The sequence below is a fragment of the Adelges cooleyi genome, unplaced genomic scaffold, assembly GCF_023614345.1.
Source record: "Adelges cooleyi isolate 19-005CV unplaced genomic scaffold, UGA_ACOO_1.1 ACOO_flye_CR_arks_rails_tigmint_CR_PRNA_108, whole genome shotgun sequence".
Classification (NCBI taxonomy): Eukaryota; Metazoa; Arthropoda; class Insecta; order Hemiptera; family Adelgidae; genus Adelges; species Adelges cooleyi.
Genome location: NW_026095761.1, coordinates 13751684 through 13766034, shown reverse-complemented (window position 1 = coordinate 13766034; position 14351 = coordinate 13751684). Strand labels below are relative to the sequence as shown.

Here is a 14351-nt window from a genome sequence, read left to right as displayed (position 1 = left end):
GATCTATAAGTAAATACACACACACGCATATTATATATGTCTATATTTACCACTCGTGCTTGGCTTCTTACCCACACTTCTCATTCATTCGCAATTGGCTACAATACATAACTGCGCGCGCGTTTAAAACAAACTATATATAGATATATTTATATATTGTAAATATAATAAGTATAATAAATTAAATACCTATGTATAATAATTTTTGATGAATATTAAAAATATGTTTTAGTTAAACTAATGTTTTTTAATTATTTATTGGTAAAATTGCATAGTTATAATTGTAATTTTATACAAGACACAAACAATTGGGGGAAAACGTGCAAGGGCCCCGCAATTTGAATTGCCTATGGACCTTTCTAGTGTCGCATAATCAGACACTGGTCGTGATTAAATCTATGCCAAAATTAGCTATTATGTCCAAATTAAAGAAGCCTCACTTCAATATTACACACTCTTTATATCGAAAAGACTTGCTATGTATATTTTTTGTGAAATATTTTTACTAAAAAATGTAATTACAATAAAAAATTATAGAATACACATAAGAAGACAGGGGTTTTCTTTAATATAAAAAATATATAAACAATGCAAAGTTATAATACATAACTCGAAAAAGATGTATTCACTTCTTTGTTTTTTTTTTAAAAGGAAATGAAACAATTATTAAAAAATTGACTTCCACAATAACGTGGAATAAAAGACGATTAGCTCAAATATTTTTACAGAATTAAAATTCGATCGTTTTAAGTAGGTGTAATTTTCCTTCCAGGCTTTTAGGTCTAAATTGGTTTAAAATGCCTTTAACTCATAAAAAACATTGTTTATGCTATGTATGAAACTAATACGCTGAAACCTGAGAATAAATTAATATGGTCGAAATTTATTAAAGCCACTTTTTTTTTTAATATTGCCTACATAAAAATGCTTAAAATTCACCCTATTCCAATCACAACTGTTTTGGTAACAGTTTATTTTTTGCAAGGTTCAATTGGACAAAACTGGTTTTGTATCAATTTTTAATAGTTTAATTATCAAGAAAAATCAAGGTTTTCAATAAACGCGTTCGTTAGGTGAAAAAACAATTATTACACTTGACATTGATTTACTTACAATATTAAAATGAATTGTTATTTTTTTTGTGAAACTACGTCCAACATTTCTACGTTAGTAAGAAGTCTTCTATTAAACGAACAGCTTATTACTAATAATTCATACGGAATTAAATTTTTGGCCGCGTTTGGTTAACTATATGATATAATATACTATAAATAATGTAGTGTGAGTAAAAATGATCAAACTTGAGTAAATTTGACAAAAAAAAATTGTTGGTGCCCGTTACTTACGCCTTTTTATATCGTGGTCGCCATAGTCAGACAGATAAACTATAATTTAAAAAAAATGATATAAAACGTGATTTGGAATAATTTTAGTTTTAAATTTTGATTTCACCGTCGCGGGTCGTCGTGTAAATTGTATAATTCTATTATTTGTGAAAAATTTAGCTTCTAAGAATTAAATTTGAGTCGTGCAACCGAGCAAGCCTGAACAACATGAAGAGATTGACGAAAATACTGCTGTGGATTGAACTGCTAATTATAATATTGTCAGATTTTGGGTTTTTGGAAAAAGATGTTTGTGTGAAAATTATATTATATTATTATCACATCAACGGTTTTCTGTAGGTACATCTACAGAACAACTCCAAGCACCATAATATTGTATAACACGATAATACCGTAAACACAATGTGATCATAATAAGGTTTTTGCATATTTTATTTTTTTAAATTATTTTATTGTTATTATTTATTACAATAATTTAGATTGGCCGTTATGTATGCACGTTGCACCGTAATTGTCATTGAACCAAAAAAAAAACATCTTATGTGTTATGTATAAATTTACAATTTTGAGTTTTTGGTACCCCTGGATTCAAAGAAAAAAAATTTGCCATAATAATGTGATAAATTCTCCCAAATGCTAGAGCTTCTATTAAGAATAAATTAAAAAAATAAAGTATCTTGTGCGTACTATACAAACATAATTTGGGTTTCGTGTCTTCTGAAAATTCAGGTTTTAGACAAAATTTCGACTACTTAGATTGTCCGATTTCAATTTATTCTGTTAAGATGTACGAGTTTATTGACACCTTTACTAGGTTATGTAGGAAACAGATATTTGATTTTTTGCTTATTTATGTAATAGAATTAGGTATAATAGTAGCCAAAAAACTCGAATATCTTTACAGAATTGAAATTGGACCATTCTATGTAGAAGAAATTTCGTCTAGCTTTTTGTTATAAAATAAGCCAAAATTACTTTTACTCATATTAAAAATGATATAAATTAGAAATAATACCTCGAAGTTTATACAAGTCATCCAAAAAATTACATGCAATCCCTTTAAATATTTAATTTATACTGTGTATTTTAATTAAAATTTTTTGCTTTAGTTTTGTAAATGTTAACGTATCAAAAAAGTTCTAAAAAATTACAATTATTAAGTAGATCTAACAGTCTAATAAATGATATAAGGGCCATTTGGATTTTACATAAAAATGTAAATAATTATTTTGTTTAAATAAAACATTTTTTAATGGAAACAAACCCGTTTTTGACTATGAACCAGTCAATAATTTGGAAGATATTAGACTTCTTAAATTTTTTTTTTTTATAATTTTACAATTATTAGTTGGCTTAGTGAAACTAAGAAGGAATTTTATTTAGAAATTTGTAAACGAACTTTGGTTACATTGGTTTTTTAAGTCTTCAAATTCAAACTTGGCTGGTAGACTATTCTTTAACACTAGCATTTCTGCTGATAAACTGGGTGTTGAAATTTTAAAACATCCTGATTTATCAAACAATGAATAGTTTAATTTTTCAAAAGATATGACCATATAATAAATATTTTAAATAATTAGTTATTTTTATTAAACTGAAACGTGCATTCACACAATGCAAATTTTATTCAAACCAGTAAACCACAACAATTTTATTTTATAACAAGATATTTTTTGGTATGAGTTACGATTTAAAAGAAATATAAAAAAGAGTTAGCTGGATAGCTATAATTTTTTTCGTAAAACAATTAATCATTGTATATATATATCAGAACTAATGATATATCCTATTTAGTTATTAATAAAAAAATACTCTAAAAGGGTAGGTATTCAAATTTACAACAGAATTAAATTCTATTGCCTTCGTTAGTTCCTTTAAGTCAAATGAGCCTCTATTTAAAAGACAAAGACCGAATTTCGCATTAGCGTACACTTACAGAATGTTCCAATTTGCATAAAGTAACTATTTGTTACCATTATTAATTGTTTAAATTTCCTGTTACAAGTTGCAGTTTACAAATCTGTAGTAAAGACAGAGTTCGGCAAAACCAGGGTCTCAAAGTCTAAATCTTAATTATTAACCCTACCAAATGGCATTTATTAATTACCATTAATTAATACTTAATAACTTACCTACTATTTGACCAGAAAATCACTACCGAAAAAATGTTTAATGGACTGTACGCGAAAAAACAATGATGACAAATTAAATTTAATTTTGATGACTTTATCGTTAAACTCCGATTACAAACAAATTCGAAATTTATTGATAACGAATTTATCAATCAGTTCAAAATAATTATGTTAAACATCAAAGTTCCAACGTTTAAAAAATATGTAATTGGGATATTACATTTTTTTAAGTGTAAAGGTATATTATTGTCTCTCCAGTACATTGATAAATGACATAATTAATTGAACATATTTGTTACTTAAATAATTATAAAACTTTTATTTAAAAAATAACTAAAATATTTATAATAAAAAGTACTTGTCAACTAAAAAAAAAAAAAAAAACAACTTGAAATAAACATAAAATATGTTCAATACTAAAATTGTCATTTATTATAAATGTACATAATCAACCACAACAATAAAAATATATTCAGATGTTTTGTTTATCTAAACGCGTAAGCATAATTTATTAATAAACAGAAGGGAGAAAAACAAAGGATTGCATCACATTAACACTATAGAAATGAATTAAAATAAATATCACATTTATAATTTTTAACGACGACAAATTTAAACTCTTTGAAATTATTATAACATATTACAATTATAATTTAGAATTCAGAGTTTTTTGGATTCATCGATTTTTGTTGTTGTACTCGTCGGTGGTAGTGGTGGTATTTTTCTATCTGAGACTATTTCGGAATCGATAATTGCCGAAGTGATTATTTTTTTTGACACCGTCTCAGTCTTAGGCAATATCTGCTTGTCGTCATTTTTGTCCGACTTTTGTACTTTGTTCAGCTTTTCCATGGTTTCCATTTCCTCTTCTTTCATTACAAGCCCAGTAATCATGTCCATTTCTTTAGCAGACAGCTTAACTTTTTCTGTACCAATTAATTCCAATACCTAAAAACAACAACAATTTATACGTGAAATTTTACACAAATTGATTTTTATTAAGTACAAATGGCATACTTTTAATACGGTGTCCAATCGAATGGATCCATCTCGATCATCATCTATTTTACTCAATACTTCACTGATTTGTTGGAGTTTATACTCGTCTGGGACGTTTTGCAGTTTTCTTACCGCCCCTATTATCTCGTCAATTTTGATCAATTCACTGAAATAATAATAAATTTGTTTTATAAATACATACATTATAATATAATCAATAACAATATGAATGGTTGTTAAAACATTAAATCCAACCTCTCTTGACTTTTTATTTCTTCGACAGTATCTTTTGTTTCTATATCTTTTTTGATTTCTTTTTCTTTCTTTTCCAAATTTTGAACGACAAAGTCCATTTTGTTGATCATGTTGTTAACCTTTTTGAACAATCTTTTAGCTGCTTTAGACTCTCTGACCTGTTCTTTCTTCTCAGTTTTCATTACATCTTGTAGGTCTTGTACATCCTAAGACGAAAATGCAAATATAGGTATATTATAATATATTTTAATTGGTTTTATTCAAAGACAGATTGCTTTTGTTGTTTACGAGGTCGATTAGATTAACGAAATCATAAAAAAAGCGTTCCAGAATTATTTTCTTCTTCAATAATATTATTATACATAAATCCTATAGACATTATTAGTTCTATAGTTCTGTAATTAATGTTTTAACTGGAATTTAAATTAACTAATTTATGAAATAATTTATACGGGTGTTGTGTAAAAAGAAATACTAATAGGAAAAGTTGTTATAAGTTATTAAACTTCAAAATTTGCAAACTTGCAATACTTTTATGGTTTGTTAAATTGCTAAGAACACTTAAGAATTATATCATATTGTTTTTTAAATTTAAAACCCACTTCTTGGTAATCTTTAAGCTCATCTTTAAGTTCTTTGATTTCCTCCTTTTCAACGAGTAGCTTTTTCTTCTCCAAATTTTCAATAGCACATTCTAGAGTTCTCAAATCGTTAGACGATACTTCCTCCTAATAATAGTAGTATACACAATGTTTTATTATTATAAAAACAATTTGTGTAAATGTACATGAAATTGTAATAGTATAATTACTTCTTTTAGTTGAATTCCAGTTGTATCAGTTATAACTGGTGCGCTGTCAATTAGTTCTTCTTTGACACTAATCTTTTTGGCGTCATCCGACTCTCTTTTTTTGGCATCATCCAACTCTTTCTTTTTAGCAGCTTCCAATTCTTTTTGTTTTTCTTCCAAATGCTCTTGCTTTTCTTCCTTAACCTTACGTTCTTCTTCCTTAATGGCTTGTAATTTAGCTTTGTTGTCTATTGTGCCTTCCCGTTCACCTAAGTCAGCTTCAGTGAATACACCAACAGCTTCGGGCAACGAAGAAATAGCTTTCTTCAATAAATCACTAGTTGGAATATTTTCTGTAAAACTAAATGCTCTTGAAAGTAGAAGCAACGACGGAGGCACTTTTTCATTTAACGACAAGTCAAGCCATTGCGTCAGCTGTTGGCGTAAACGTTTTTCAGTAAGACCGTAGGCACGCATTCCTCGTGATTTGCACGCTTGTTGGAGTTCACTCAAAGTCAGAGAGTCGACACCTTCTTTTTGAATCATCTAAATTATCATAAATCATTTATATAATATTACCACTTGTCATAATAATAATGATGCATGATAATTTTCTTTTATACTTTATCATCGATTGCCAGTGATCGAAGTTTAAGTTGTAACTGAAATTTCAAAAAATTTGATGTTCCGATTGGCCGCAGTTCAAGTACACGACAGAGTGCAACTAACTGAGGACGAGGAAGTGAGTCGAGAGTAATTTCGTCTTTGAACAATTTGGAAAACTTCAGTATTTCATCAGCCGATATTACAGTGCCTTCCTTTCTTACCTGTAATATTTTATTATAATGTATTTCAATATTATTATATTAGTAATAATAATAAATACATTAGCGAAAAAATCTGCAAAATCCTTGGCAGACTCGCATGTATGTCCCTTCCCCGATACAGACATATTGTCAAGGGTTTCCTGTAGAAATTTAGCCATTTCTAATTTGACCTTTAAGGATTGCTTGAGTTTGGTTTCCTATAACATATTGCAGCTTATATTATTAATCAATTCATATTACATATTACAAAAAAAAGCTCAAACATAACAGTTTAAAGTTAAATGCAGCTACCAACCAAAACCATCTGTTTTAGCATGTAGCCATTTTACTTGCATTTAACATGTTTCACATGTAAGCAGATTTTTTTTTTTTAAATAATTGAGAAGACAAGGGAATTTACTGAATTTTATTGGGGATTTAAAATATATATAAATAACCTTTAGTTTACCTTATCAAGTGTCGTTTGGAAAGTCGTTGGTAGCATTCCAGGGAAGAATTTAATAAAAACTGGTAGCGCAAATTCGAGGAATGGAACAACTATAAATACGGAAAAAGGCAGCAGCCGGAAGAGATCAGCCATGGTTTGAACTAACTGTAATTATTAACAAAAAGAAAATTAATATTTCTAAATAACATTTTTATAATAATAAATAATATTTATTTAACACATAGGTAATAAAATTACTAATGTAAAAAATGCAATTAAGTGAAGATAATATAAATTATTTTTATCCATTCATATCCATAAAAATTATACAAGCTGAATATAAAAGAAATGGTAACACAAAATGTAATTCAAATTTAAATACAATTTTTTTTTTATCAACATTTTACAAAAAAATTTGTCCACAGTTATTTTTATGAATGATAAAAAATAATTTATAACAATACATTGCTATTGTGATTAAACTGTACAACTTTAATTAATACTTACTAAATTGTGTTCTCTCCTGGTAAGTTCTCTACCACTTATTTTTTTGATAGCTAACACGAATGATATTTTGATGTTGAGTCCTAACAGCTTGAAACCATGATAGTAATGCATCACTTCATCCATAATTTTTTGTTTCAGTGATTTTTTAGGCTTAACTGTCGAAATTGAACCTTCAGTTTCTTTCTGCGCTTTTTCTTTTACTGCATTAACAGTTTCTTCAATCCTTGAAGATGGTTTTTCTGAAAATCGAAACGGAGTTGTGGCCAACCCACGAATGCAAGGGTTTGAAAATACTAGTTTGTCCGACGAATGACTGGTTGAATGCTGCTGATGTAAAGCAACATTGGAGCAGGTTAAACTTTTTGTACACCTCCATTGTTCAGTGTGAAGAGATCTTATGTAATTGTTACTGAGTACTATGTAAGATTCTGGAAATGAAAACAAAGGAGGGTCAGTTGATATTATATTTTTTTCACTAGTCATATAGGTAACAAAAAAATAAAAATTGACGATTTTGGCCAAATTATGGTTGGCCATTATTTTCTAAATAAAACGGGGAAAAATTATATTCTGTTAATAACTCCGATTTTATAATTTTGTGAGTTACAACAAATAGAATTAAAATATTAATGCTATTAATTATTTTCTTTTAAAATTACAATAATAACAAAATACTATTTTGTTTTCACTTTATTTTAGGTGAATATGTTTACTATTTTTTAATTTTTTTGTTTAATGTCTACTTAGAGCAGCATCATTGATATTTCGGAGGGGCGCAAGTTCTCACTTTTGGATTTAGCTAAAATTCGGCGCAACTACGATTTAAAAGGTTATAAAAACTGAGATTGTGCACGCTTCAATTAACATAACAAGTTAAAACAAGGATCAACCCATGAAAATTGTAATTAACGAAGAAGCTATAAATGCCCTAATTGATGTACCTAATAACCTACATTGACCTTCCATTTCTTATCTGCTTTTCTAACCAACATTGCAATTTACCAATAATAACCTAACTAATATTTCAAAAAAGTAAATAAAAAAATATTTGTTGTAAAACTCTGCAATTTCGAGATTTATTTTACTGATTTGTTATTATCTAATAAGAATTGATTTTATTTTTTTAAATAAAATAATAGTAGGTATTCTGTTGAAATACCGATTGAAAGATGATAATTTGTAAGAATCTTTAAGTCAAGTAGGGAAGCGTAATACAGTTAATGCTCGTCAATGCTAATGCTATTATTAGGTACATTCCACTGAATTTTTAAAGTGAATAATTCACAATCCCATTACTCATTCCTTTACAGAAAAGCTATGTTTAACTTGTGTCAAAAAGTCAAACAAAATTTTGCAACTTATGGTGCAATTTAAGTTCTAAAATAAGATTTAAAACATAGAGAAACAATGATTTGAAAGTTTTTTTTATATTTATTGTACATAATGGTATCTAATATTTAATTACAGTCTTAGCCATGTTTGTTTTGATTTAAAAATAATTGATGTGACAATTTGGAATAATTGAATTCGTAGAAATGTAAATAATTATAGTTGTGATTACTCCAAATTTGTTTTACATATACGAGTGCACGTACTGCAATAATAGTTTATTTAATATTTCTATGTACAAGAACCAGTTTTTATAGATACTTATTTGAAAGTTTAATATTAATCAAATTCAAATTTATCAATAATTACAGACAAAACAAGGGGTACTCGAAAAATGATAACGGTAGTAACCTTGAATAGAACACTGCTGTAATAATAACAAATAAAAAAAAAAAGATAGAGTTGCCAAAAGCCTATTTTAATATGATTTATAAATTGTACAAGGGGAGTTAATTGAACACGCACGACCTTTGAATACTATGTACTTACTATCATAACGGCGTAGGTGGAATTTTGCAACTCTGGTAAAATTCATGTTGACTTATTTAACAGTTTGACGGATAATTAAAACAACGGTTTTATGAAAACCACAAAAGTAAAAATTCACAGCTTTCACATGTGTACGAGCTAGCGAACCAGCGGCTGAACTAACGTCCGTACTTTGGTTAACACACGACTGAGCTATGATCGAGCGAAAAATATTTCTATCTACCGGAACAGGTTAAACATAAAATACTTAAAACATTTATTTGCACATCATACACGAAAAGCAAAATAATTATTGTGATAGTTGAGGGTAATCAATCCGGAGTCATTTAGAGATACCTACCTATCACGGATAACGAAATGACAAATTTACTTATAGCCGAGTAGCCTGTAGCCGCGGCAAGCGGTTCCTCTTCAATTACTGATAACAACACTTAATATGATAACATGGAGCAAATCGGATAGTTTTGGGGTTAACCTTATGGTCACGCCGACGTGGTTAAAGTGCTTTTTGCCGCCACAGTGTGACCAGATTGTCGTGGGATAAATACAAGTCGATAAGATTGTTATCACGTCTCTCCGTTGCTGTGTTATCAAACTATTTTTTCAATATAAAATTATTATTATTATTATGTATTAAAATTGTATTTATTCAAATTTTAAATTGCTCGTTAATATTTTGATACTTGGATAATTTTAAAATAAAAATGTGTCGCCAGTATTTCTGTTCGTTCAAATTCCACTAGCCTTTGCGCGACTATGTAGCCAAAATACTGTAATTTTATTATTTATTTCAGCTGACCACCACCGTGTAAGTAACATCTCACCTATTTACGGTTATTTACGTCCAGACCGTATTTCGTTTACGCTTGAAATTACCATAAATAGTAAAATTACTTTTCTAAACACATTCAATGCATGGTTTGATCATTAAATCATATTTGCCTTGTTTATCGTACCCTTTAAAACGTGTATAAATAAATTTGTTCTTAATTTTTTTAAATTAATTTTTAATTTTAGCATGTAGAAACTTGATATTTTGTACATAATGCAGTAATAAAATAGTACACTATTTCTTTATTTGAACATAAATGTTGGTATTCTCAAACCTCATGTGCATGGTATTGTAGCAATACTCGATTACCTAATACTACAGTTGATTGTGAAGGAATTTTAATATTATGTTACATAAACATTGTCTAGTTAGTTAGATAATTTATAATGACGTATGAGGGAGTTATTTTATCTACTTGTAGTTAGTATCAACGTGTGTCAGTTTCATTGTTGTGTTGACACTTTTCAGCTATCTTTGGAAAAAAATCACAATTTTCCTAATAATTTTAAAATCAAGTTTTGATAGTTATCTACTTACCTAATTATTAACTATTATTACAATTCATAGTAAAAAAACAAAAAAAAATCAGGATTCTGCCATTGGTGTTTGACATGATAACTTATTAATTTAAATTAATAAAATGTTGATATTCCAATTTTGTTTAATAGACAATATTAGTTGCTTTATAAACGCTTGATCTAATTTATGATTTGAAAATATATTTTGCAGATTACTCGAAGACTGATTATTATGGGTGATCCAATACCAGATGTATCAAAACACAAAGTTATAATTATTGGAGCCGGGATTGCTGGCTTAGCAGCCGCCACACACCTATCCCAACACGATATGAAAGATTTTATTATATTAGAAGCTCAGGATCGTATTGGTGGACGGATTTACGCTACAGAAATAAGTAAATATTACAATATAGTTTTAATTTAGTCACTTAATATACACCTATTTAAATCACTATGGTCCGACTGGAAAGATTGATTGAATTTTGTAATTTCTATAAAAACACAATTTCTTAATTGTATAGTTGATTAGCATTTACTATTTTTTTCTCTTTCATATATATATTTTTAGACGGTCAACAAGTCGAACTCGGCGCTAATTGGATTCACGGTGTGTTGGGAAATCCAATGTACGAGTTAGCTATGGCCAACGGACTAGTGGATATTACTCATCGTCCTAAAATGCCAAGTATTATTGCGTCAACAACAAATGGATCAAGGATTCCATTTTCGTTATTACAAGTATGTCTTTTGATCGATTAATTAGGCCCATTTCGCACCATCACATTTCATAAAGTACATGTGCATTTTGCGATAGATGAACCCGTGTTTGCATCATAACAAATGCGCATATCATATGCAATGTTTGGGAAATTTTTTCATGCTTTGTCGTACGCCTCATATTATTGGTTTTTATAATTTTTTTTTTTAAGGAAACTTACGGAGCATATATGTGTTTTTTACGACGATGCGAAGATTACTTTACTGGTGCCTTTGATCCACCACCTGGTATTTACAGTGTCGGCGAGCATGTTGAACTAGAAATCGCAATTTACTTGGACAAAGTACAAAACGCTAACACTCGTAAACTGCAGCGATTGATTTTCAACTGTTTATTGAAAAGAGAGTCGTGTATTACCGGATGCAATAGCATGATAGATATTGACCTCATCGAGCTGGGAAGTTATAAGGAGTTGCAGGGTGGCAACATTGCACTGCCTGGCGGATATAGTAGTATTCTAGACCCTATTTGTAGTAAATTATCATCCGACTGTATAAAAACCAATTGTCAAGTGACGAAAATCAAATGGCCATCGGGAATTGACAACGCTGCAGACTCTGACGACTCGGACAAGACAGTCATTGAAGTGGGCGGCGAGGACGTTACCGACGAAACGGTTTACGTGTATTGCAAGGATAAGGTTTACTCGGCCGACAGTATAATATGCACGCTGCCGTTGGGCGTACTCAAGTCCTGCGATATATTCTGTCCTAAGTTACCTAAATATAAAGAAAAATCCATTGCCCGACTGCTGTATGGTGTTGTGAATAAGATATTTTTATATTACGACCGGCCGTTTTTGAGCAAAGACGTGGATGAGATATTGTTGTTGTGGGACGACGACGACGGAATGGGCGATTGGAGTGAAAAGATTTACAGTTTTTCAAAAGTCAACGATACATTGCTGTTGGGCTGGATATCTGGTGTGGAGGCTGAAACTATGGAGAAACTGGACGACAAGACTATTGGAGATAAATGCACAGAAATCTTGAGAACGTTTTTAAAAGATTCTTGCGTGCCGTTTCCGGCAAAATGTTTGTGGTAAGTAGTTTGATAGTAAATTGACCGTGGTTTAAATGTGTGCCTATTACGAAGTTACTCATTCGCTTATTTTCCAATAGCACTCGATGGAAAGCTGATGAGTTTAGCCGTGGTTCGTACACAGCCATTGGAGTTGGTTCTAGTCAATTAGATATTGAACACATTGCCAGACCAATGCACGTCAATAACAATAAAACTGTATGTATTGAATATTATACAATTTTGAGAAAAACAACTGCTAATATGCTGTATTTATTATTTATTTAGCCTGTGATAACATTTGCCGGTGAGCACACGCATCCAAATTTTTACTCTACTGTCCACGGAGCTTATCTGTCGGGCCGCGCAGCAGCCGAAATGTTGTTGATTTCTCAGCGTGAAGATAAGCCGCTCGAGTGTGCAGACTTAGATTTGAGTTCTTGGATCCAAGGCGTAGCTCTAACATAGTGACAATTATTATTTGCTAATGTATTTATTTATTTTTTTTTTTTTTTACCAAATTGTGATATTAAGTATTAGTCATTAGCTAATGTTAGATATGTATTGCTTTCATCGAGTTGAAAATATTTGTTTTTTTGTCGAAATTTCATTCATCATCTCATCAAATGATTTACTGCCAAGTATGTTCATCTATACAAAATGTGCATTTTTTTTTTGGAACATCAAAATTACGTTTGTTTGCGGACAAAAAATGACTAAACTACTTAACATAACGTACACTTTAATTTAAATCTTAACTTAACGTTTAAGTATTTGTGTTTGGTTCCTTGTTTCTTTCTATTTTTAAATTTTAATCTTTGTGCTTTGTACAAAATTGTTAAATAAAGCATCCTAGTCTTATTATAACACTCAACTGATTTACCTTAAATTTTATTATAAAATCCAGTTAGTTAAATGGTTTTTGTTTTATAGTTATAGTTATTTTGACACTAAAATTTAAACGGTTGTATAATATAATATATATATTTTAGCTACAAAATGCATTTAAAAGCAATTATTGTCATCATCTTGAATGCAACCAAATGTCTTTAAAGTTTACTATTTTATGTGTTAAAATATTCAGTTTATTTTGTTATTTCCTTTGAACATGTGTTTAAAGGTGAAAATGGATATTTTAACATTTTTTTTTTAATTTAAAAATTTAGATTAACGAGTTGTATGTGCACCCGCGTAATAAAATGGTTAAAATTCTGGATGTTATTTATAAGTGTTTTTACCATATTTTTTTATCGGTTCAAGATTGATGTCGTAAAATTGTAAAATACATCTTAAGCACTTTCAATAGCTTTTTCAAACAACTTGAATACTTATCCAACAATATTTATCAGACATATTGTATGTTTATCATAAATGTTAGCGAGAATAACTAAAATTGTTTTACTAGATCTTATTACATCTTCAAAGTTTTCGGCTAGGCAATGGAATGGACAACAGTCTTCGTCTGTTGAGTGAATTATAACGTATCAAAAGTGATTTGCTAATTATTGTAATTAGTAAATAAATTGTTTGTGTTTACCTATCATGCTTCAGTTTTGCTCGACGACATTTTGGCGACCGTCCTCCGTCCACATACATGCCAGGTTCTACGTAACCACAAACAATATTTAAACTCTATGAAACGTGTACGCTAATGATACAAGTAAGTACTAGTAAGTAAGCCTAAGTTACAATATTTACTATTATGTTGTCCCTTTGACATGTCGCTTACGATAATCCAATAATAAAAATAAAAATAACAGCATTCAACGGCAGCGTTCGGCTTGCAGTATTCCAATCTAACGGTTCATGGGAGTTCCCATGGTTTTTCTGGTATTTCATGTGGCCTATCATTCACCCATCATTCTGTGATCTTTAGGTTTGATTTTCTGTACCAAAGACCCGCCCGGCCTCTGGTAGCTTAGCTGTATACATAGGTACAGTATATATACTTATAAATGATTTTAGTGTAGTTAACAAAACAACTACTATAAAATACCAATGTTGCTTTTCAAAATTCGCAAAAAAAACTACTTATTACC

General features: G+C 29.6%; 2 protein-coding genes across 2 annotated transcripts; one reads left to right on the top strand and one right to left on the bottom strand.

The window, feature by feature from the left end:
- Positions 1 to 3957: 3957 nt before the first annotated feature.
- LOC126847472 (mitochondrial proton/calcium exchanger protein-like) lies at positions 3958 to 9550 on the bottom strand. Its single transcript, XM_050587728.1, has 10 exons — positions 9162 to 9550; positions 7284 to 7711; positions 6798 to 6941; positions 6409 to 6546; positions 6146 to 6349; positions 5544 to 6068; positions 5335 to 5460; positions 4733 to 4938; positions 4496 to 4643; positions 3958 to 4426 (listed from the first exon to the last, which is right to left on the bottom strand). The coding sequence occupies exons 1-10, from the start codon at positions 9205 to 9207 to the stop codon at positions 4139 to 4141; spliced, it is 2253 nt and encodes a 750-aa protein (XP_050443685.1). The 5' UTR covers positions 9208 to 9550; the 3' UTR covers positions 3958 to 4138.
- Positions 9551 to 9781: 231 nt separating this feature from the next.
- LOC126847474 (spermine oxidase) lies at positions 9782 to 13238 on the top strand. Its single transcript, XM_050587733.1, has 6 exons — positions 9782 to 9969; positions 10723 to 10909; positions 11083 to 11252; positions 11444 to 12333; positions 12414 to 12531; positions 12601 to 13238. The coding sequence occupies exons 2-6, from the start codon at positions 10744 to 10746 to the stop codon at positions 12778 to 12780; spliced, it is 1524 nt and encodes a 507-aa protein (XP_050443690.1). The 5' UTR covers positions 9782 to 9969; positions 10723 to 10743; the 3' UTR covers positions 12781 to 13238.
- Positions 13239 to 14351: the final 1113 nt, after the last annotated feature.

Excerpts from the sequence above, each read along its gene's own strand:
- LOC126847472 (XM_050587728.1), bottom strand. The coding sequence starts at position 9,207 with ATGAATTTTACCAGAGTTGCAAAATTCCACCTACGCCGTTATGATA. Across the intron at positions 6,350-6,408 it reads TTGCAGATTTTTTCGCTAAT|GTAAGAAAGGAAGGCACTGT; the intron begins GTATTTATTATT and ends AAAATATTACAG. Across the intron at positions 4,939-5,334 it reads AGCTTAAAGATTACCAAGAA|GATGTACAAGACCTACAAGA; the intron begins GTGGGTTTTAAA and ends TTTTCGTCTTAG.
- LOC126847474 (XM_050587733.1), top strand. The coding sequence starts at position 10,744 with ATGGGTGATCCAATACCAGATGTATCAAAACACAAAGTTATAATTATT. Across the intron at positions 11,253-11,443 it reads TTCCATTTTCGTTATTACAA|GAAACTTACGGAGCATATAT; the intron begins GTATGTCTTTTG and ends TTTTTTTTTAAG. Across the intron at positions 12,334-12,413 it reads TTTCCGGCAAAATGTTTGTG|CACTCGATGGAAAGCTGATG; the intron begins GTAAGTAGTTTG and ends ATTTTCCAATAG.